Source organism: Seriola lalandi, unplaced genomic scaffold, assembly GCF_002814215.2.
Source record: "Seriola lalandi dorsalis isolate HSWRI2012SDOR001 ecotype SW California unplaced genomic scaffold, Sedor1 jcf7180002054971, whole genome shotgun sequence".
Taxonomy (NCBI): Eukaryota; Metazoa; Chordata; class Actinopteri; order Carangiformes; family Carangidae; genus Seriola; species Seriola lalandi.
This window is the reverse complement of record NW_019525522.1, coordinates 656,808-681,738: the sequence shown is the minus strand read 5'-3', so window position 1 is coordinate 681,738 and position 24,931 is coordinate 656,808. Positions and strand designations below refer to the sequence as shown.

At 41.1% G+C, this 24,931-nt stretch overlaps 2 protein-coding genes across 4 annotated transcripts in view; one reads left to right on the top strand and one right to left on the bottom strand.

Annotated features, from left to right (window-relative positions):
* psd2 (pleckstrin and Sec7 domain containing 2) overlaps positions 1 to 11,627 on the top strand; it is a 37,954-nt gene extending 26,327 nt beyond the window's left edge. Inside the window, exons 4-15 of one of the 3 annotated variants that reach the window (XM_023395966.2) lie at positions 6 to 203; positions 502 to 582; positions 1,757 to 1,869; positions 3,564 to 3,622; positions 4,981 to 5,070; positions 5,233 to 5,276; positions 5,393 to 5,583; positions 5,797 to 5,867; positions 6,332 to 6,489; positions 7,362 to 7,506; positions 7,889 to 8,032; positions 8,563 to 11,627. In XM_023395966.2, coding sequence (XP_023251734.1) covers positions 6 to 203; positions 502 to 582; positions 1,757 to 1,869; positions 3,564 to 3,622; positions 4,981 to 5,070; positions 5,233 to 5,276; positions 5,393 to 5,583; positions 5,797 to 5,867; positions 6,332 to 6,489; positions 7,362 to 7,506; positions 7,889 to 8,032; positions 8,563 to 8,793 — 1,525 coding nt within the window. In that variant the 3' untranslated portion in view covers positions 8,794 to 11,627. Of the gene's footprint in view, positions 1 to 5; positions 204 to 501; positions 583 to 1,756; positions 1,909 to 3,563; positions 3,623 to 4,980; positions 5,071 to 5,232; positions 5,277 to 5,392; positions 5,584 to 5,796; positions 5,868 to 6,331; positions 6,490 to 7,361; positions 7,507 to 7,888; positions 8,033 to 8,562 lie in introns of all 3 variants that reach the window. The other 2 variants (XM_023395965.2, XM_087170972.1) reach the window with 2 other exon arrangements.
* A 3,830-nt stretch (positions 11,628 to 15,457) lies between these two features.
* purab (purine-rich element binding protein Ab) lies at positions 15,458 to 22,297 on the bottom strand. Its single transcript, XM_023395952.2, has one exon. It carries the CDS (start codon positions 22,224 to 22,226, stop codon positions 21,381 to 21,383), a length of 846 nt encoding a protein of 281 aa, XP_023251720.1. The 5' UTR covers positions 22,227 to 22,297; the 3' UTR covers positions 15,458 to 21,380.
* Positions 22,298 to 24,931: the final 2,634 nt, after the last annotated feature.

Sequence of the window (24,931 nt, the reverse complement as noted above, 5' to 3'; positions counted from 1 at the left end):
ATCAGTGATGCCAACCTCACAGACGTGCTGTCTGACTCAGAGGAGTGTGATTTGGGAAGTCTGGAGCGTTTGGAGCGCGGCAGCACCGACACTCTGGCCAATGGCTGCCGAGCCGACTATGAGGCCGCCAAGAGGCTGGCCAAGCGCCTCTATCACCTCGAGGGTTTCAAACGCTGTGATGTGGCCAGACATCTGGGCAAGAAGTGAGCATGCACACACACGGCAACACATGGATAATTCACCAGAAACAGGAAAACATTTACTTTGTTACGTATGTTCAATATACAGGAGACACAGAGACATGAGGTATGCATTGATCCCATGCTAACTGATAGCTGATTGATGTATAAACACATGGTCAGCACATGCTTAATGTATTAATAGAATAGCATTCTTTAATACAGTGGTGTCAAGAAAATATGTATGTAACAAATTCATACCTCCTCAGTGCCACGTTGATGTGCTGACTCTCTCTTTCTGTCTCTCTCTTTCTCTCCGTAGTAACGAGTTCAGCCAGTTGGTGGCATCAGAGTACCTGAGTTTCTTTGATTTCTCCGGCCTGTCGCTGGATCGAGCCCTGAGGTAATGCACAGTCAGCACTTGAAAGCGATGAGTGTGTGGTGTAGACATCTGTACATGTATGTGCGTATGAGTGTTCTTCACTTTCCTTCTTCACAAGGCATTAACTTTGTGCTAATCAAGCTGTCGTGTTGAGTACAGTTAGCCAGTGTAGCTGACAGCTGCGGAGTAAATCACTGCCTTGTATCTGACATGTTGCTGTCTCAAACTGCTGCCTACATTGCAGGGTACTCAGCTACAAGGCCTCATGGGTGCACTTCAGACGGGCTGGATTAGCCTGCTGTTGTTGAAAAGCAACTTGTAACGTACTTAAGGTCCTGCATTTAAGTTTAGAATTGTTTGGATCTTGGCAATTTGGTTTCCAGTACTCACAGTATATTAATTTGTTTCCTAATCAGGTCTTAACACTGAAGTCACCCATAGTAATGTCTGGAAAAATGAAATATTATGGTAGAACATTAATCATTGTGTACATCTAAATAGTTTAATGAAGTTACTGTAGTTGCTGGCATTAATCTGACGGCGTAGAAACTCAGTATTAATATCTGCAACTTAAAATTGGGAGAGGGAGCGTTAATGTCCCTGAAGATTTCTTTTCAGATGAATCAATTAATCATTTTGTTTCTGACATGTAAAAACAATTGTCCAAGTCCAAGGTGACGTCTTCACATGTCACATGTCTTGTTTTGGCCAACAAAAATCCAATTGCTGATATATTACAAAAACAGCATCCTCATATTTGAGAAGCTTGAACCAGCAAATATTTGGAGTGATAAGTGACGGAAAAAATTAATCGATTATCAAAATAGTTGCTGATTATTTTTCTGTCAATTGACTCATCAATTAGCAGAGTAATTGTATCAACTCTACATTAATTTTTCACTTCAAAATGTTCAGTATTCTGTCATACAGTCACAAATTCAAATCTAACCCTAACCAAACCATAAACACAGAGATGAAAAATATGGCACAGTCTTTCCTTATGGCAGTTTAATACAGTGTGGATGACCACTAAGCCAAATTTAAAAAACAGTCATGTTTCATTTGGTTTCCAACAGAGCTGTTAGATGCATTCCTCTGCAAGTCCTGTTCACTGCCAGAAGTGATTAAATCACATATTTTTCAGAGATGCATTACAGGTAAACGGTTGACCTCCTCTTGACCTTGTGTGTGACAGGAACTTCTTAAAGGCCTTTCCACTGATGGGAGAGACCCAGGAGAGAGAGAGAGTCCTGGTCCATTTCTCCAGACGCTTCTGCCACTGCAACCCGCAGACACCCACCTCTGAAGGTCAGAGCCATGAAGATGATGATGGTGATACTAAATACGGTAATGAGGAACGATATTCTAAAGAGAAAAGAGTCATAATGAATTGATTTACAGTGTTGCTGATCTCCATATTGATTACAGAACTACACAAATGCAAATGCAGTTACAGAACCAGCTAAGATTATTTTATTAGTGATGACATAGACTCCATGTTCAGTGTTTCCTCTAGGATTTTTTCAGCAGTGATGCTATTGTGTGTGTCCATGAGTGTGTAACACTGGACGTGTATTTATGCACGTTGGTGCAAATAAAGCTTAAAAAGACAGAAAAATCGCTGTAGATAGGGTTCCTCCTCATGTTCGCCTTGTCATGTGTGTATGTTACTGTACTGAGTTTCTTGAAGGGTTCTGGAGACCCAGATATTAACTGTAGTAATAAATGTTGAAGATGAAACGCCTCAACACAGAAAATTACTTACAGTATTTTTATTGAACATAAATGGAAATGGATGATATAAACTTAATGAGCCAGTCTTACAGACTGATCTGAAAATTCAAATACAATTCGTCTAACAAGTTCAGTGTGCGGGACAAAGTTGCACGAGTTTAATCTAAGTTTATACATTGATAAAGCTGGTACCCAATGATCATGATATAAAACCATTTTGATTTGTTGTTTTCATTTGTGCAAGCAAGATAAAAATTTGTGCTTAAACCATTTTTGAGAAATTAAACATTTCATTATTCATTACATTATTAAACATTAAAACTTTTAATCATTGGCCCATTAATGTCGAACTGACTCCAAAGTGGACTCATTCGTTTGCACATTGTTTGAGAGCAAAACCATAATTTTTACTTCATTAATTCTCAAGTTCTGAGCGTTACTCGTCATGTGATGTCTTGAGAAATAATGAAGGACAGATGTTTATTTTGCGGGTTTGTACACAAACATGCATAAATGTTGTACAAACAAATGAAAAAACTTTAGAATAATTTGGCTGCTGACATAACACTAAGCTTAAAGTTTTTTAATAATTTCTAAAAAAGATGGTTTGAGGACAAATGTTTATTCTGTGTGCACAAATGGAAATATTTTTAATCATATCCTGACAAAATGGGGTGCATCATCATACTATCTGTTTGATTAGATGCCCAACCTGAGTAATTAATACAAAATGAGAAGGTATCACGGCAGTGGATGAAATAGGCTACACAGCACTTCGCCATGGACATTCAGAAATATTCATTGTATTCAACTCAGTGCTGGTGCTTTAAGTAACTATGTTAGTTAAGTTTGCTAAGTGAAAGACTTTCTGTTAGCACAGGTCAGAGGTCTACCATGTCCTTGTATGCCGCTTCTGTCAAGGGATTTTACAGCTAAATGATGATGTCACTGTACGTGTAAATTGTTTGTGGGACCCCTTGTTTTCATACCAGCCCCTTTCAGCTGTGTGCAGTGTAGAAAGCAGTTGCAGTGCTTATGTTTTGTAGTGAATATTAATGGACCAAGTGAAAACACTGATGCAGCTGAAGTGCATGTGATTTGTGTCTGCATTTACCATAAAGGAATGTGTGGCATTGCATTCCCGTGAATTTGTGTGTGTGTGTGTGTGTGTGTGTGTGTGTGTGTGTGTGTGTGTGTGTGTGTGTGTGTGTGTAGAGGAGTAGTATGACATTTAGCTGACCTCGGCCTTGTGTATTGTCCCATTGCAGATGGAGCCCACACATTAACCTGTGCTCTCATGCTGCTTAACACCGATCTTCACGGGCATGTACGTACTGAAGTTCTTTATCTTACTGATTCAGCAGGATTCCCAGTCCTCTAATCCTCCTACAAAATATTGTATAAAGACAGTATTTGGTCAGAAATGGCATGTCTCCATTCACATCTTCTTTTCTATTTATATTCCCTGTTCTTTCCCTTTTCTCTCTCTTTGTCTTTCTCTCTCCCCTCCACGGCCTACTTTCTGACCTGTTTCTGTCTCTCCTCTCCTCGAATAGTCTCATCTGTTCAGTTTTAAACTGGAGCACTGTGGTCTGGGCAACATAACACTCTTCACTATCATAGGTCCTGCACTTTCGCTTTCCCTCGACCCTCTTGCTCAACTCCGAGTCCCTGCTAATAGCGCTTATCTACTAGTGATGCCCCTCCTCTAACTAATATCCTGTCTCTCTTTTCAATTTCCTTTTCCTCCTTTTCAAATCCCTCCCCTGCTAACCAAATCTGGTCCCCTGGTCTCTCTGCCCCTGCAGGTGGTAAGTATACTTATAGTACTAACACTGTCCTCAAGGATGTCTGTCTCCACTTGTCAGCTAACAATAGCATTTAAGACATACTTTCAAAATTGATGTGATGACATGCAAAAAATTACAATAAAATGCAATTAAAGTTAAAATTAAAACAAGGTGAAGAGCAGGTTCATTTTATGAAGGGCTCTACAATTTGATTCAATAAGAGTTCACTGTCCTGCAGCCTTTACATGGCAGCATTTTAATATGTAAACTGAGTAGTTCATACAGTTGGATTGAGCCTGTGAACTACATCATGTTATCTATCTGTGATGATAAACTGGGTATTAGAATAAATGGAGCATAAAACATGTTTGTGATGCCTGTTTTATTCCATCCTGAGTTTTGTACTTTCTGAAAAAAGGGAACAAGGCTGTCTTCTCTGTTACGTGGCCTCTTCAGAGGAAAATGTGAATAAAAAGCCACAAACCAAATAAAACATTTTTTAAAAGCGGTGAGTCAAATCAGTTTTAGTTACACATCTGTATTTGTTTAGGTAACAGAGCTGATTCACGCAGGAGAAGGCAATAGTGCATAAACACCTCCCTGTGTTTTCCTCCATTAATGATGCATCAGACTTAGAGGTTAAAACACTAGGAAAGGTGTGGTAAGCTGATATTCACCTCAAACATCACCACTACCAGTACAACTCGACACTGCCACTCCGTGGATAGTTGAAAAACTGCATCCATGTTGGTGCAGATAAGTGGGTTGAAATGGCTCCACATACAAAAAAAATCAAGGCTAAATATTTTAAGTGGGTGAAATTTCATCTTAAACTTGACCTGATTGTTTGTTTGTTTATTTCTGTCTGTCTGTTGGTCTGTTCTCCTCTCCTCAGAACATTGGGAAGAAGATGTCTTGCCAACAGTTTATCAGTAATCTAGATGGCCTCAACAATGGCAAAGACTTTCCCAAAGACCTATTAAAGGTACAGATGCCTGAGAGAACACAGCCAGAGCAAAATCTATCACTGTGATCTTTGTTTTTTTTTTAGCCACAGAATTAAGTTTGTCTCCACACTGTCAAATTGAAAATCAAAGAAGAAATAAAATGTTCACAGTTTCTCTCCCTTCTTGCCTTGACCTCACAGGTTTTGTATAACTCAATCAAGAATGAGAAGCTTGAGTGGGCAGTGTGAGTATGCATTTTGTTTATCAAAGGGAACAGAATTTAGGGTATGCAAGTTTTTAGAAGTAAGTACCCTAGAATACGTACGACTCAGCTTTATCTGAATGTGTGTGTGTTTGCAGTGAGGAGGAGGAGCTGAGGAAGAGTCTGTCAGAGCTGGTGGAGGAGCAATGTGAGGGTGGGAGTAAACGTGTTGCCAGGGTAACTGACGGCAGTAACCCTTTCATCGCAATTCCTATTCTCTTAAATGCCGTCACCTACAAACATGGAGTGCTGACCCGCAAGAGCCATGCTGACATGGATGGCAAACGTAGTGAGTTTATGTACACACAGACACACACACTCACACTCACATAGTTGCCTTTAGTTACCAAATTCCTCATTAAAGTTATTGTAAAATATATATGTATAAATCTCTCTCTCTGTGTATATATATATACACAGAGAGAGAGATTTATATATATATATATATATATATGTACATATGAAGAAAAGTTTTTTATCTTCACTTTATCTTCTCTCTCAGCCCCAAGGGGTCGACGTGGTTGGAAGAAGTTCTATGCGGTTCTGAAGGGTATGATCTTGTATCTCCAGAAGGTACCGCAACTCATCTTCTGCTCTGTTACCATAGAAACACACATCCACCACCGCTGTCACTGCGGTGGTGGATGCTGCTAGCTGCTCTGCTGTGTGTGTGTGTGTGTGTGTGTGTGTGTGTGTGTGTGTGTGTGTGTGTGCGCATGTGTGTGTTTGAGAAGGATTGAGATACAGAGAGCATAAAGAGGAAATGAGGCATGGCTGCTCTAGTGTGTGTTTGTCTCCCCCTGCTGGGAGGAAGTTTGTACTGACCACATGCAAGAAAGTGAAATGTTCAACCTGAATTAAATAAATTAACTTCTGATTCTGTCAGAAGCAGAGTAACGTTTCCACTGTTTTCTCTTGATATTGGTATGTGTATTTGTTTAAAGGAGTGTCTCCTCCAAATGTCGTTTGAACCTTAAACCTGATAAGATGTGACCTATAATTTCTGCTTTCTTGTTATATTTTTGTTACTCATCTAGGATGAGTACAAGCCCGACACTGACATTTCAGAGGTGGACCTGAAGAACGCAGTGCGGATCCATCATGCTTTAGCAACTCGTGCCACTGACTACAGCAAGAGAGCCAATGTACTGAAGCTCAAAACCTCAGACTGGAGAGTCTATCTGCTGCAGGCGCCGTGAGTGGCCCAAGTTCATCACATTGCAATATATTCAAACTTAAGAAGTGCAGGAATTAAGACAAATACAACTGAATATCACTTTTTATCACAAGCTTTTCATTTTTGGCATTGCCCCCGGGACCTAAAACATTTCCATGTACATATCAGTGAGTCTTTTGATATTGTCCTTAAAAGGAAAACAGGTGTAAATATCGGACTGATAGATGATAATGATTATTAAAAACACTTCTTTTAAATCGGGCTTATAATGTAAAAATTTTATGTTTTGTGTTAGATTTGTATGAGATTAAAGATTTATTCAAGACACTGAAAATGAACTGATTAAATAGACATTACAGTATGTTATGACGTCACTGTCATTTTAAGTCTCACAGTGGAATTCATCTTGTGTTGGCAGGATAAATCTGTCCTGCTGACATCAAACATGTCTGTGATGTGAATAAAGTTTATTGTTTTGATACAAATTCCACTGAAGGTCATAAAGCTTAATGTTTCAATTTAAGATATTTTTTAAAATAAAACTCTACATTTTAATTTTAGGAACAACATAAGTGGACTTCCATCGAAATGGAGTGTGAATTTTAACAGCGTTTAAGAAAATCTGCAAAAGAAAATACAACACAAATGAACACGTGTTTACATCCACTACCACTACATGAATATTAGGAGGAGTTGGTTTGTGTAGAACAGCTGGTGATGCCAATTCTCCACTGAATGAATGCTCCAGACCTTTTCTTTAAGAGGAACCTGTGTGAATGTGACCAAACTAAAGTGCACAAGCAAAATACACATCAGTCGAGTGATTTTCATTCTCTGATCTCCCCTCCTCTCTCCCTGTTTATCAACCTCTCATTCTCTCTCCCCCCCAGGAGTGAGGAGGAGATGATGTCTTGGATCTTCCGGATAAACCTGGTGGCGGCGCTGTTCTCCGCTCCAGCTTTCCCTGCTGCCATCGGCTCCATGAAGAAATTCTGTCGGCCCATTCTGCCGTCCTCATCCACCAGACTCAACCAGGTATACACACACGCGCACACACGCGCGCACACGTGCATGCGCACACATGCACGCACGCACACACACACGTGCACGCGCACACATGCACACACACGCGCGCGCGCGCACACACACACAGACCATGACATACATCAGGAACAAGAGAAGCGATCACACCTCTGGTTTATATTTTACTGGTCTCTAGAAACATAATATACAATTGTCATACTACAATTAATATTTAGTCACCACTGATATTTTCACGGCAACATGCACAATCCTTCTACTTTAAAAAATGTCTACACAGGGTTGGACAGTTTTACATATTCTATTTGTGTCTGCTCACATCTGATTGGCTGTTTCGGGGGTCTTCTGGTTTTTGTCTGTGCTTCGGTTGGTGCAGGAGGAGCAGCTGCTGAGTCATGAAAGCAAACTAAAGCAGATGAGCCTGGAGCTGGAGGAGCACCGGAAAAACCCACCCTCAGTCGACCCTAAAAGCCGCGAGTGGGAGGAGTACCGGCTCAAAGAGCACTACCTAACGTACGAGGTACAAGCTTTGAACATTTGAACCTTTTTTATGTATTTTTTTCTTTTTGAAGCAGAAATCGAAGAGACCAATAATCATGACAGATGGCCAGTGTCTTCTGCTTTCTGTTCATATATGTTCTATCATATTCATATATATTCTGTTTTTTCAAGTACATAATTTATAATTCCATACTCATATCATAGAAAATGTCATGCCAACAGAATTAAAATCTAATGTGATACTTTAATTTTCTTCATTTTAAATCATATGAATGTAAACATTTAATAATTTGCAGCATCAAAAAAGATTGGTCTTGTTTTTAAGTCAAACTGTCTTTACATTAATACTTCATTAGTAAAATAAAATATTTAGCAAAACAAAACCAATTTTCAATATGGCATAAATTAAACCAGTTGCAAGGTAACAGTATCCAGACAGTTTCAGATCAGGCCTCTAGTCTTCTTGTTTTGACTCTTGAGTCGTCATCTTTTTGGTCTGTCTGTTTTAACACATCCATTTCTCCCTCCTCCATCCGTCTCTCTGAGCAGAAGACTCGGTATGAGACGTACATCAGCCTCCTACAGGCCAAAATCCGCGCCGAGACAGACGACCTTGAGAAGATTGAGGCAAGCGTGATGGCTAGCCTGATCATGGAGGGCGGCCTGGCCGGCCGCGAGTGCCACCTCCGCAAGACACAGTCCTCCCCGTCCATCAGCCAAGCACACGGCGGGCTGAACGGGCGGGCCGCTGAATGCACTGCCCCAGGACAGAGGAGCTGAGGGGAGGGAGGAGGACCAGAGACCTCAGCCCACAAAGCAACATCCCTCCAAGCCAAACTAGCTTAATCCCCCGAACTCCTTACTGGGTTTTTTGTTAGTGTTTTGTGTTTTGGGCTCATCCATTCCCCTTGTTGTTCTTACAGTAAGAGAGTGGGCAGCAACAGGAGAAATGTCCATCACTATCCTTCCCAGAATTTATCAACCCTGGTGATAAGTTTCTGTCCTTGAGCAATAGATGAAGAGGATTAAGAGCCCACCCTTGATACCCAACAAGTGACCCTGCCAAACCTCAGTTCTTTGAACTTTTATTATTGCACATTAAAATGATCATAACTGTGATCACAGCATTATCAGTATTATTTTAAAAACTCAGAGCGATGCAGTTGTCTTTAGTTGAAACCTGTTTTTAGTTATGAGCAGAAGTTTGAGTAATTTATAATGTATTAGTTTAAGGCCATAAACAGAACAAAGAAAGAGACACAGACTGCTTTACCTCTGTCCTCTCTGTCTTGTCCTTGACAGACAGTGACGTGAGATGGACGTGGCGGAGATGGTACTACTGTAGCATTCTGGCCTTTTATCCATTCACGGTAACACACCCAGCCGCTCACAGGCGTGTGTATGGACCTACAGTTCGGGTGGAGTGTGATGTGTGAAGATACAACATATCTGTCCAGGAGTTACAAAAACTCTCGAAAGAACTTTTCAGAAGGATCAAGTCCCTGCCATGTATAGCATATTTATTTATTTATTTAATTATCCTGTATTCACCCCAGAGAGGGTTTACGAAGAGTGTACATGCTCTTTTTCAGCAATTTCCTTCTGGACATTCGTACAGTTACATATATACCCATGCATAAAGGAGCTGCCGAGTGAAATCTTGGTTTTAATGTTCACTGAGCTTCTCCGCCAGAGAAACTGGAGGTTGAGTGCCTTACTCAAGGGCACCTCGACACTAGCTGTTGAGGGATTTTGAGAGTGTTACATACTCGCTTGTCAGAGAGATCACAAGTCTGCTTCTGTGAATTTTGAGCCGCCGCTACCCCAAATACTGACATGTACTCAATTATTCTGTTTGTTTTTAACAACTGAAAAAAGGATAACAGGATGTGACTGAATGAAAGCACTGTGCCATTTATCCCACAAACGACTCTTTTTGTGTCATGACAGTGCACTGAGCTGATGGAGCTGATACGTAACAATATATGGTTGGGTGTGAGGTTTCTGAAGATTGAAATGAAGGGAAGAACAGGAAAGTGTGGGTGGGAAAGTATACTGTATGAGTGGGTCAGCCGGTGTGTGTGTGAGTGTGTGTGTGTGTGTGTGTGCATTGGCATGCTTTTTAAAGTGGTTCCAGTTCAGTTGTTGAAGCTGTAGGCAACAGGGAGAAGTAAATATAGCAGGGTCATGTCTTTGTATGAAGAATTTATTGAGCATGTTTGGTGAGAAATAATCCAAGGGCCTTCTGCTGAATAAGACTGCCATCGCAATCAGGCCTGGATCTCTCAAAAGCATCTTCAGCACAAAGGCGGCCATCATCCTTGTGAAAAAAAGCTTTAAATTCACCTCTTAAAACAGAAAATCTAACCGATCCCTGCTCTCATTTATAACACCTTACATGGACCTATTATTTTAGCTGGTTTGGCCTTGTATTGGGCATTTATCAGTAATGGTGTATTCCTTCCACTGCAGTCATTCCCATCAGATGGAGATGTTTTTGAGAAAGCAGGCTGTGGCCTATCTTAGACAGAGACCGGCTGATTGGAGAGTGTAGCAGCAGGACTGCTCATGCTTAGTGTGCTTAAGTCAAGAAACCTGTCAGCATACTGGAAAGGAGAGGGGAACCGCAGCAGAACAACTCCACTAGCAGAGTAGCCATCAAAACACCCTCCAGATGGGTGAGGAGGAGGAGGAGGAGAGACTTTTTTCTAAGAAGAGACTGATTTGGTTTTCTAAGTAAGACCGTCTCTGCCAGCCAAGAACAGGCAAAATGGACATCCAGCACACATTTTTCCAAACAGAGGAACACAATATATTAAGCCTGTTTCTCATGGAAGGAGGACTTGTGTAATGTTCTAAGGAAGTGGGGATGTGGTGGTAGGGGTGGTGGTACTGCTATTTGTGAGCACCTTAATTGATCCGTACCCACGCAAACACACACTCAAACACACACACAACTTTCCTAACCCTAACCCTAACCTTTCTACATACTTTGCTTGTGACACAACTGTAGATCAGTGAACTTAGTGCCCCCACACTCAGCCTCAATGTGGCACAGAAGCATGTTGACATAACCAGAGCTGAGGATCGACAGTAAGAATAATCATATCTTTGGCTCTGGACACAGCGCTTCTGCTGCTTCGTATATCATTTTAATAGTGACTGATAGGATCTGAGATCCTCTTGAGACTTGGCTGGAAACCTGGAATCACAGCTGGAATCCTGGAACTGGATCCTTGTACAGACCAAAATGCTGAAACGGAGCTGAGTTTTGAGAGAGGAAGCACCATTTTATAAAGCTGTATTGATAGGATAAAACTGCTTTCTTACAGGGAGACTTCCCCTTATAGTCACTTTGGCTGTTGTGCTAACCATTGTTTCCCAATGTTCTAGGGTAGGCCTGTGCTGTAATATAGGATTGTGACAAAAAAAATTTGTTGATTGTTATGTTTTATTTAAAAAAAATGACAACTTCGGCACCTTGATGTCAGCAATGGATCTTTTTGTTTGTTTTGTTTGTATATCTGAACTGTTTTTGACAGGATGCTCATACTATGTAAAGGACATATTTACTGAATATTTAGTCTGTGCTTCATAAAGTAAGCTTTTATACAGATTATTGTGGTTGTGATTTATTAAGATTGTCAGCTCTGCTGAAAAAGGTTTGTTAGTCTGGGGGCCATTGACATCTCTGATTGTGTAGATATGATGTGTATTATTCTGAACACATTTTGTTCAGAATCTAGCACAATGCAAAGTTTCCGCCATGGGTAATTGCACTCTTCTTGGAAGATGCTCAATAAATTGTTTAGCCTTCAGTTAAGAGCTAAGTTAGCACATTAGTGAAATCCAGAATCATGCAGCTGTTAAATAGACCAATGTTTCTAGGTGTTGCTAATACCTAGTAGCCACAGACAATAAATTGAAAGTTTGTAAGACCATACATTGCTGTTGTAGAGTTCCCCTTTACAGTATACGGGAAGCTGCAACCCACGAAAGAAAACAAGATTCACAAAACAGACTTTGTATGATATTGGATGTATTACAGCATACATTACGTATCATGCCATAACACATCAGCATCATCTACATTTAGATACACATATAGTGGTATGAATACATGTTTACTAGAGTAGCATCCATATCTTCTGCGAAACAGTGCATTGAACAGCGTTACAGTGAAACACTGCTGCGTCATTGCCTCATTCTCTTTTAATGCATCAAATATAAACTTAAAAGGCACTACTTTCTCTACCACCTAAATCGTTCCCTCAGGTTTCTTGCAGTATTTCTCCTGCATCAGCAGACATGTTGAAGAAGTTCAGCTACAGCATCTGAGAAATGCTGATTGCATTTATTTGTTATTTGTGAGCTGTTTTGACTGTGAAATGACAAATCTATAATTATATAAAACCAAAATACTGTAACTCCTTCTTAGCCCAGCCATCTTTGGACTGACAGCATAACATCAACAAATTATTTAGCGTAACTATGGACAATGCCAAGCCTTTTGAGTGTGGTACCTTAAAATTATTTTACACTTCATTCAAAGGATGTCCTGCCCTTACTGTCCTGCCTGCATACCTCAGGCTTCAATATTCTGCTTTAGAAAAACTTCAATCAACATTATGTGTCCACATTTTAAACATATTTTTTTATCAATCCTTTCCCTCCAAGTAATGGTGAAGTCATTTGTTAAAGGCTGCATAGTGTGCTGTCCAACCTGATATTCACCATGGAGTACCTTTCATTGAGATTTATGGTAGAGGAGGTTCAATAATGAGCATTCTTGGAATTAGCACTGGTCCATATTTTACAGTAATTATGCAGTGGTTTGTTCTGGGCATATAAAAAGCTCAGCATGGCATCGTAGAAGTGGCCCTTGTAACATATAGTGCTAATAACTTTGTCATGGAAAAGTAAAAAACTACCGTAAACAAAAACAACAACAAAAAACATTAGCACACTGCCATGTTTTTCTGGGAAAAATTTTTGAAAAAGTGAGTTACTGTTACTTTAAGATAGTGTTGCATTATGGGTCGTTTGTAGCTGGAGTTGTAATGTTGCTAGGAGAGCCAGTTTCTACATGCTGTGTGTTTCCGGTCAGGACGCTGGGTCAGCCTGTCACACTTTTTCACAGCAGACATTCTGACTTTTCATAGCACAGGTGTTATTAATAACACTAATGATGGCTCTGATCTGTTTTAGTTTCCCAGTAAAGTGTGACTGCAAGCATAAACTGAAACTGAAGGAAATGAAATGCAGTCGTAATTAATTTCAATAGTAACACCTGTGCTTCTCAGCTGTCACGTGTCAAAACGGCTGTTGTATCCAAGCATTCATGTGATGTCGGAAATAACGAAAAATTAGTTTCATAGGAAAATTCACTAAATCTCAAACAACAATTCAGAAAGTCCGCGAAATTTTTAGTACTACGAATTGTGACGTCATCTACGCAGACATGGCGGCCGAAATGGTTAATGGTGAGGTACTTTTAATTAATGGTCCAAATTCACGTCTTGCACATCATTTTTTGCTAACATTTAATTAGCAATTTGGTAGTTAGTTGTAGCCCTTAGTTGCTGTTCACTACGGTGACCTAAGTTAGTTAGAAAAGTTATTTATTAGCAGTAATCTGAGTTACACAAATACTGGAAACCGCTTGTTTTACTGCTTTGAGCAATAAAACACAACACATCTTTTTAGAGTCCATGTTGTTTCCACATTCCGACTTGAAAGCACATGAACACGCCAAAATCGGAGGAACGATTTTCCAGCTCCAGGAAATGGGACCGTCCGAGGAGCAGGTGAAATGCAGCACAAACAAAGGAAAGAGTCATTATTCAGCTGAAACCTTTGGATATCACAGAACAGCTGCATCATGTGGCTCTGGAAAAAGGTAAGAAATATATATATATAATATTATATATATATATCATTTTTTGTGAGTTTTTTTGCATTTATTGTTCTAGCTATTTACTTTTTTATTTAAATGTGATACACAATACAATGTAGCTGGCTACCTGGTTTCATTCAAAGTGTGCCATCCACAAAAAAACTTGTTTTTTTATGACATGTGTTGGTCAGATCCGCATCGGTACTCATATCCGTACTTGTATTTTAATTTTAATTTTAATTCAAATTCAAATTTGTTTGAGTCTAAAGGCAGGTGTTTTGAAAGGGATTTTGTGTTTTAGTCACTGCTGTCTTATATACTTTTCATTATAGTCACTTGAGTTACCAAAATTAAGTGTTAGCTAGTTTGCCATCTTGCTAGTTTCACAGAATTATCAGCATGACCACAGAGAGACTTGGCGAGACAGGGGTCTTCACATTTTTTAATGCTTTTTAAACAATGTGTCTTCAGCAACATGGCTCATGCTCCTTAAGCTTTTAACATAACCCCTGCTACATTATAACAACATTGTTGCCCCCTAGACTGAAATTTGATATAGCACACTTTACTGCAAAAAAGCCCACCCAATTCAAAAAGGAGTGATGATATTTTACAAATGAAATAGATACCTATTAGGATATAGCTTCCAAGGTCATGTCTATTACTACCATGCTATTGCCAGTGTATTAATTGATGGATTAAATTTAAATCGGCCAATGTGTCAGTCCTTAAAACATCTATTTTTAAATTCAGAAAATAATTTCTGCATAACATGTCTGATCATTATTGAGCAATGTCTAATTCATAAAAGGAAATAAAATTGTATCATGGTTAAAATTTCACTTTAGCTGTGAATCACAATTCTGAGCCCAATTTGTTCCCACATCTCCCACTGTTTCTTACCTCGCTGCCCTGCCACATAAACTGCTTCTTAAATGTGGTTCATAATATCTGATCTGTGTGGTGCCATCACTTTTATTGCTTTTGGTGCACTAACCTGTTGCTACTGCAGACTGAAAAATCTTCACCTGGCTGATGATAGTCAATACTGCTCTATCAACAGCATGCCCTACCCTACTGGCCACAATACAGCAGTCTTTCTTTTATTTCCACATGGAAGTCAGAGGTAGATGTCTGGAAGACTGCAGAAAATCTGCTCTTTGTATCCATTGGCTGTAGTTATCTTCGTTATGTCTGTGCATTTTTCATTCAGTTATACATAAAAGAAGCTTTCCAAGGACAGCTGACGAGGAGCAACATCCTCTAAAACTTTAAATGACTGCAGGCAAACAGCAGTGATAAATTAAATAAGCTCATACAATTAAAATCTCATTCATATAAATGGGCTTCATACATAATAGTCAATATACCTGTGCTGTGTATTGATTTCCGTTAAGTAGGAATGGCTATTGTAACAGTATGTAATACTCAGTCATTAGATACTGTTTATTTTAACTTTTTGAGCCGAGCCCTGCTGACTGTATAACTGTATAACTGTATAACTGTATGACTGTATAGTGTTGAGACAGTTGTGCAGAGACAGGGACATGTGGAATGACTTTTTATTGCGCGATTAGTCATTTTTCAGACAACAAGGCTCCCCCAACATTAAAACAAACAGCAATGTACAAAACAGCACACCTTTTTTTTGCCATCAACGGAAATTTAATAAGGTAGTGAGAGTACATAACAGAAAGTAATGAAGTGTAAGGACGCGAGTTATGATGATGTTGAGATGTATAGGATGAGCTTGATGTCAAAGCCAAAGTAAGCACCATCGTCATGTAGTCTGGAAAGGCCATATTTCAGTAAGAAATATTCTAGAAGGGGTGAGGAGAGGTTAAACATGATACAAGAGGGTTGTTATCACAGTTTTCAGACATTTTTACCAACTAAAAAAAAGAACAATATCGGTGTAGCACTACTTTATCATGCAATTTACTTTAGTAAACCTTCTGACACACAGACAAAATATACTTCAATAAGTAGAACTCAATACATCTCTGTCCAGCAATAGTCACAAAGCCTGTAATTTATACTCTTTGAATGTGAGATCCCTATCAAAAATAATATGCAGATTTTTATTTTTCTTAATATATCTAAAGTGCAAGTATTTATCCATTTTATTCAATGCTTTCTGTAAGTATAAAATACAAAGGAAAAAAAACAGCAATATGTTTTTCCTGTTTACATGTTATATTTTTCTGAAAGGAGGAGCATCATATATAACAAACCATATATATATATATATACACACACACACGCCACAGATAAAATAGTTTTTGAAAGATACAACATATTATCTCATATGGGGATGGTAAAGGGATTTAGACCAAACTGTGACATGGGATATGTTCATTGTGCATTGACCCCACCCCTTAAAATCCAGGATCCATTTCCCAACATCTTCAAAACATTTGAAAGAACGTCTTTATAAGTATACACAACAGTAGCCTATACAGTCTGCAAACATGATGGACCCTACTACTCGGTGTGTGTGCAAACAGAAGACGTGCTGAATGAGCTCCTCTGTCAGTGGTTTGTGATGAGTCATATAGTGCTTGGCTTTGACCAGAGGCTGCGATTGGCTGTGTGATTAACCAGGAACTCTGAATGGCCAATGAAAGACTACAACACTGAAACCAGAAACGGAGCAGATTTGGTTGTCTGGAACACCTTAATGGAAGTTTAGTCTGTTTTCCTTCACTACTTGTACAGTTTGGTAGAGGCAGGTCGCCACCACCCTCATTTTGTTTGTGGAAGATTGCTGTTAGAAGTCGTGTACATGTGGCTGTTTCAATGCAGTCAGAAACATGAACAACCTCCCTGTTGAAGATGGGAGGAACAAGCACACAAAACACCTACAGCTGGAGCCATCATAGCAATCCGACTTTTAGTACATACAACAAGAAGCTAGTAGCTAGTCTACAATTTCATTTCTCTTCTATTTCCATCATTTGAGAATTTGCAAGGAATGGTCCGGTCACCTTGAGCAACAGGTTGTTTGAGCAACAAAAATTTAAATAAGATTTGACAAAATTAACACTGCAGTAATAACAGACAAAGGTCTAGGATAACATCATGAGTTAGGACTGCTATGATGGCTACCACTGTATATGAAATCAAAACATCACTCTTGTCAGTGCTAACAGCCTCAGTGCACAATCACCCCTGTGCACTGAACTTAGCCAGAGCCACTGAGGACAGCACACAGCTAGACCACTGACGCTTCATACAGAAAGCAAGACGAACAACATCTTCCTACCATTTTGCATTTGAGTCCCAGGAATGGATGACCGTGTAATGTGGGCACAACATGGCTGCAAGGTCACTCCAGGTTTTGCTGTGACACTGGGTGAGCTCTCATAAACTGAGAAATCAGATTTGATTACACTATTTTCGGCAAAACCACAAGTGCCCTCCTCCTCCGTAACTCAGACAGAGCTACGACCCAAAATGGACGTGTCATGTTTCACAACAGAGTAATTCTGCAGTGAAAACACAACTGACCCAGTAGCACCTGGCGATTACAGTCTGTAACAAAACAAGATCACACGTCTTTAACTCTTTAAAAAAAAAAAAATGTGCGTTTCACGGAGTGAGGCAATCACAAAGTGAACTGTATGAGCAGGTTCAGGCTCTCGTTATATTTGGCCATTAGAGAAAAAGAAAGAGAGAAAGGAAGTGTTGTATTTCCAGTCTTCATGTAGCATGAGCCTCCTGGAGGCCTGAAATTAAATTAAGCTAAAGCTAGAACAGTTTGGGGAATAATTGCTGTACCACAACAGAGTCCATTCTCATGCTGAACTCAGGATGAACTCAGATTGACCTCAGATGTGCTTTGCCAGGCACATAGTCATAGGTGGCTTGTACGTGTGTTTAATGGAAATTGACTTTTTATAATTCACAGCCCAGTGTGAGGAAATATAATCATCTGCAAGAGGGGAAAGAGATTTCCTGTTCTTCTCCAAAACTGAGAGAAAAGTCCTAACTGGATCTGTCTGACAGCCGGGTCAGTAGGTCGTGGTAGAACGCTGCTGGTAAGCCCCTACAGTGCAGTGCCAGGCTTCATCAGGCCTTTCACCAACACTCAGAGACAAACCTGTGCTAAAAAGTCCTGCGTAGAGCAGATGGGATTTTCTGGAACATTTTTCTTGGCTCTGTTTCCACGGGCATAACCAATCAAACACAGATAAACTTTTTAAAGCAAGAATTCATAAGACTTCTGATACCTTTTCAGCCCAGATGTGCTTTGGGGAATTCTGTTTTAGCCTAGCCTCAGTTATCCTAAATGTCTGCGAGACCCAGGCTATAACCACATTAACAGCTTTTATCCAGCTGAGGCCTCTAAAGCTGCAATCCATGCAGTCTGTGTTTCCCTTCATGCCAGCTAGGTGGCACGCCACACTGACTGGGCCTCTGACCAGGCTCAGTCATATTAGCTGTCTTAGGCCAACCTGCTTTAAATAAAGCTGATAGGTGAACTAACCACTTGAAGCATATTGATTGTTAACTAATGCTTCAGTGTAAGCCTAGAGGTCAATCAGGTCAAAAAGAAGGAATGGACTGTGTGTCTGAAAGAGGCATTCGGACTAGTTCTGCTCCGAGGACAGTGAGCCAGGGCCTTTCTTACACACTGAATCCAGAGAGAGGGATTCTAATCCTCATTGTAAAAACAACAACAAACTCCTCTGTCCTTTGGGTCTGCTGCGGCTGATCATTATCACCTAGCTCAAGTGAAACCATAGACAAGCCAAAGTCAAATCGTAGCTCACCTGTCCTGCCATCAGCAGTCCCAGGCGAGAGAAGGGGTCGCACTACGGCTCCAAAAAAACTGTTTCCTGGCTTCTAATGACAGGAGGCCTTGTGCAGTTCTAGACACCATTCAAAATACTTTAGAGGCCTCCCAAACACTCAGATAGCAACAAGAGGCCTCAACAGGGGGAGACTGTGTGTGTGTGTGTGTGTGTGTGTGTGTGTGTGTGTGTGTGTGTGTGTGTGTGTGTGTGTGTGTGTCAGACACCCCTGGACCGAAGCCCCAAGATACTATTCAACTTCAGTGTAGGCCAGTGCAGAGGGGCCGACACGGAGACAGTTAAAGGTTGCTGACTGTCTGTGTTGCATGTGTGTGCTGGGGGAGGAAGGAGGGGGGAAAGGGTTTTCTCTGGGGTGACTCCATAGGGGGACGTAAAACACCCGAACTAGTCTATGCGCACTGAGAGACAGACAAGGCAGCCTACTGGTTTACAGAACGTGACAGGAAAAATACCTCACTACTGGTGTGACTTTTTTTTTTTTCACTTTGAGCAAGTGCTTGAGAAGAAAGACTTCACATTTCGGAAATATAATGCAGATGCATCAACCTCATCGTCATGCTTTCAAATATCTACTGATCACATAGCCTATACATTTTTTCGTCTTTTTATAGTCTATACACGTGATACAATGCCACGATTGGCACGTACACAATATTGCACACTAAGATGAAATGTCCTACACTAGTCAGTGGCTTCCTCTCTGCCTGGGAGCGAGAAACCTGACACGTTTTGGACAACATAATGTGGAGAAAAAAACTGACGAAAAAAAAAAAGCATCAGAATAACAATAATGCAAAAGTGACATATTCTGAGCGGCGAGGCCCCCAAGGAGCGATCAAGGGGCTGTAGCACCATAAAGAGATAGATACTGCCTCGGCCCTGCACTGATAGGCCTCTACATCCACTGGACTGCACTCAGACTGACTGCATGGGACCGGCCGGCTGGCCTGCCTGGCTGGCTGACTGCCTGGCTCTTTAACAGCATCCATCTCAGCTCTGACGAAAAGCCTCATCCAGCCGCTCCTGATTTTGTTTTTTGTTGTCGCTGTTTTTTTTAACATCATGGTGCATATGGTGTGCAAATCCACCCATAACATCTCCAGATGAATCTCCATGCTGACACCAAGTGCTGCCACAGGCGGTACATCCTAGGTCGCTTCCTGATCCAGGGAGACACATCTCTACTCTGTGAGAGGCCACCCAGCCAGGTGTGCTCCTAGGGATTCTGGGCTCCAGGGTGCATTAACACACTGAGGCCCCCACCTGTTTCCAAAGTGTACATACGGCAGCACCTCATCTCTCTGAAGGGCCAGCTCCAACTTGGAGCTATGTTTCTGCCCACTACCACTGTTGGCCCCCAGGCTCCCAGTGGCCTTTCAGCTTACTTTTGGTGTTGCCACCCATGCTCCATGCACTGCAGGGGTGTAAATCCTGCAGCTCTGGTGAGTATATTTCTGCCTACATAACAGCACTCGTAAATGAAAACGTACAGCGGTCGAGGTCACAGACCATCCACGTGAGGACACGTAAACGAGTGGAGTGTATAAGGCACGGGTCGTAATGACGTCAGAGAGGATGCGTTGCCTCGCCGCGCGCTGCGCTGACGCGTCTTTTTTTGTTGTTTTATTTTTTTGTTGTTTTTTTTTTGTTTCCGCGCCTTGCAAGCCCACAGGTGAGCCTTATCCTTTTGCATCCCCCACCCCCCCAGAGGAAAAAACAACAAAGTAACAAAGAAAAAACTTTACCCACAGAAAACGTGGGTATCTTAATAAGGATTTTTTTTTTTACAGCTGATTCACAAAATCATAATTAGTACATCTAAGTTAGCACTTTTTTTTCCTTTAAGTTTATATGGACATGGTGCAAGAGGGTTGATATTCAATATAGTAGCTCAGAGATAGATTTATCCCATTTGTTTGAGGCGCACAAAATAGGCTATTTATTTTTGAGTCTCAACCTTTCCATAATGGCATGATAGAAATGCTTTCATTAGCCTATTACGTTTTAGGTCAAATTAAAGACTATAGCCTACTTTGCCAAATTTCTTTTCAAAACATGAGCCTACACGCATGCTGACAGGTGTTTACAGGCCTGTAGTGCCGCGTTCTGCAATTCATACACTTTGAGAGCGCTTTCATATTTATTCTGCGTACCTTTATAATAAACTATACATCTGGTATCAGATTTTGGTTTCATAAAGTCCATAATATATTCTCTTTGTGCTGATGTCAAATATTCGTTCTACATGAAGACTGTCATTTAATATAATAGACCTCTGGTTTTATTTTTGATTAAATTTTAGTATATTACCAGTTTGAAAACATTTAAACATTTTTTTTTCGAAATAGCTTTGATGTGTGCAAAATCTTTCGTTGATAGAGATATAAACACTCTGTTCATTGTCATTTAAATCAAGTAGGAAACAGTTCATATCTTACAGTTCAATCCTTGATAGCAGCGGCTTACTGTTACAATGGTGGTAAGTGGGGTGACATCCAGTAAAATGAGCGAGGAGACAGCAGAGGTGCTGCCATGTCTGTGGAGGTTGTGTGTGTGGGGTGATTCCCTTGGAAATTCTCTTTCTATTTTACAGTTAAAAGTCTCGTTTTCTCTCATAGTTCAGTTGTTTCATTTATGCTCTCCCAAAATCCGCGTCAGTCATCGTCGCCGTCATCTCCGCCGTGCGGGCCCTCAGGTAGCAGTTCGGAGGCCCGTTTCTCTCTACTCCTCTCCTGGATCTTCCTCATCTCCTCCGCGTATTTACAGAAGGTGTTGCCGAATTTGGACCACACTTTGCACGGAACCGTAATGGAGTTCCGGTACGTGGGCTTCACCTCGCTGACCCGCATGAAGACCCCGTACTTATTGGAGCCCACGTCAAAGAAGAAACGCTTGTTGTCGACCGTGAGCGAGGTGCCCTCCGGGAGCTCCGCCGGCTCCTCATCCACACCGTAGTCGTCGATGAGTTTGGCCAAAGCGTCGCGGAACTCGATGAGACCCTGCGCCGGCAGAGCGATGGTCTGGCCTTGCGCGCTTCCCAATCCGGGCCCCCGATTAACGGTCTGTCGGATCCTCAGGAACCGCCCCCTCTGGTTCTCTTTCAGATCCATGTAATATTTCCGATTCTCCCGAACCAAGAATTCGCTCTTGAGCGCCCGCCGGGGCTCATCCTGCACCATGTCCGGGTTGGTCGGGCCCAGCTGGGCGTAATGTTCGATAAAGTCCCCGAGATAATCGCGGAACTCCACGGCAACCGACATGGAGAGAGTGAGGCGGCTCTTGTTTCCCCCAGCCCCGACCTCGGCTATCTTTAGGAAGCGGCCTTTAACATTCTGCTTCACGTCAAGGTAGAAGCGCTTGTTCTGGATGTCGACGCGCTTGGAAGCGAGCTCTTCGGTGTCATGCTGCAGCCGGGACATGGCCCCCATCGCACCCGGGGGCAGCGAGCCGGGGCCTGCGGTGGGCCCTCCGTGGTCACTGCCACTGTCTCTGTCCGCCATGATACTGCCTCCCTGCTTTACCTTCCACCGTCTCCCTCTGCCTGCTGCAACCTCGACTGCCCGTCAAACCACTCCGCCGCTCTATCGCGAGAGGAGAGGAGGATGAAAAAATGAAAGTAACTGTAGTTAGTGTTACTGTAGTACTCCGAGCAGGCTGCGTTCAAGACGCTCGCGATGTTTTTGCAACGTTTGACAGAATTTTCACTTCAGCCTCTGGTATAGCAGTATATTGCAATTGAAAGTTAACCCCCACCCATGTGAGCCCAAAACACTGCAGTACTAACATCAAAAGTCAACGTAGATAGATAGATAGATAGATAGATAGATAGATAGATAGATAGATAGATAGATAGATAGATAGATAGATAGACAGATAGATAGATAGACAGACAGACAGACAGATAGACGTCAAAGTAAACATCACACCTGTTTGCACACTATCTCAAAACCAATAAAAGGGCAGAACAGGAACTAAGTCATACCTGTTTGCTATTGGGTTGGGGTTTTTCAGCACCATGGACAGCAAACCTGGACAGTCCCTGTGGAAGGAAACAGAGAGCAGGGAGAAAGAGACATTTCTGAATGAACAGAAGATGATGTGTGGGAGGCTGAGGGAGGGGGCTAATACACTGTGAAGCATCATGAATTATTACCCTGTGATTGGACATGCTTGTGTGTCACTGTTTCTCAATGAGAAGCTATTGATGGTCTTGAAGGGGTTTGGGGACAGTAGCAAGAAGCCAAGTATCTAATAAAAAAATAAATAAAAAAACCTCCCATCCTGGTCAACTTCTCAAAAGAAACTGTGGTTATTCAAATAAATCTGAGTGAATCTTTTGGTTAAGATTAAGATAAGAAGATTGGGTTAAGAAATTCTAGAATAACATTTTAATTTATTATGTAATTAAACAATTTGTAGTGTCTGTGATGTTGGTTTAATATGTCTCCTCAGTCTTTTCAGTTTATAAATTAGTTGACTGACGGGAAGTTAACTGGCAACCATTTTGATAATTTATTTATTTCTTCTTGTTTATTTATTATTTTTTTATATTTTCATGAAAAAGCTAAACTTTTGCCAGGTACGCCTTCTCAAATGTGAATTTTTTGATTAATGACATTCAAAAACATCACCCTGGACTCTGGGAAAACTGCACATTTTTAATTAATTTCTGATATTTTATAGACAGTGTTTAGTCGATTAACATGGAAAATAGTCAGTAGATTAACTGATAATTAAATGATGTTATTTGCAGGCCCATTTTGATTACGATATAATTCTTTCCATCATCTGAGCATCTTGTTAAAAGATTTTAACAACAAATTTAGAAATTTAACTGTTTTCTGCTGTGAAAGGTGCTTTTACATAGGTGAAACAAAACAAGGTTTTTTTTAGCAGCTGCCTTCATAAGATCGGAGAGGAGGAGCAGACCTCAAGTAGAAGAATGATGTGGGAGACTTGATGGATGTTGATTGGATATAGGTTTAATGGGATTGGAGGGCTTGCATTATATGCTCTAATCATACACTTGTCTGTATCTTGTTTGTCACAGGAAACAGAATTCTTTTAAAACTCACAAGCATCACATATGCTTATAATTAGATGTTCTAACATTAACTAAACCCCAAACCCCACTGAAGAGCTGGCAAGAGAAGGTGTGTTAACCTGGAATAGAAAGGTGGGATTTGATGTTTTTAGCATAACCCAAGTTATGAGCAGATAAGTCACTGGTGTCTCTTTTCAGAACCACGGACAGCGGAGGGTGGACAAGAAAACAGATGGGATTTGATTTTGTCCATGAGTATTGCTGGTGATGTACAAAATGAGGGAAAGAGGACTGCAAAGAAGAAATGTGTGGCAAGTACTGGGGCTGCTGTGTCACTGACACAAGTATATTTTAACATCACAGAAGGAGAACATACCTTGACATTGAATGACCAATCTAAGTGACCTCATCAGCCCAGCTGCTGAAATGCAGGTGCAATATCAAAAACAGCCCCTCTGTTAATTCCCACAGGCTCAGTGTGAGTGCTAGGGAAGTCATGGAGGCAATAAGTGGCAGTCCTCCCTGGGTCAGCCAGCAGGAATCGGTTTTTACTCCCCATCGCTTTGTCAACAAATGATTTGCTTTCAAGGCTAATTTGGAAATTCCTAAATTGTGTGCAAGGTCTTTGAATAGGGGCTCTAATGAATGCATGAATGGTTGAATGAATGAAGGGGAGACGGATCGGTGAATGGGTGGGCAGCGGGTGGAGAGGGAAAAAGGTGGGGGTGGGTCACTGCATGGACGGATCACAGTTTCTGAAGAGCGTTGTTTGCCTCATGATATGCTGTGGTGATCCCCAACCTGGAGAGGCGACTCCAGTAATGTGTAATTGTCAACATGTAACATAGAAAACATATCATGTATGTTTGATGTAGAAGAGGACTGAAACTGTACTTTTACATCTAAGTAAAAGAGGTTTCCTCTTTGAATCTTAGGTGAACATGACAGTGAAGAAGGATAGATGCAGTGAAAAGACAGACCTTCATTGCAGCAGTTTGGTTTTGGCCCTCAGTCAGTATGACATATCATGTGATTGGCCTGTTGGGTCAGAGCACTAAACCTGTCAAGCCTTTCAGCACCATGGACAGAGACTGGTCCCTGATGAAATGCTGCTGATGGGGAAACGGCTGGATGAGGCCATGATGTAGGTGCATACTATGA

Excerpts from the sequence above, each read along its gene's own strand:
- purab (XM_023395952.2), bottom strand. The coding sequence starts at position 22,226 with ATGGCGGACAGAGACAGTGGCAGTGACCACGGAGGGCCCACCGCAGGC.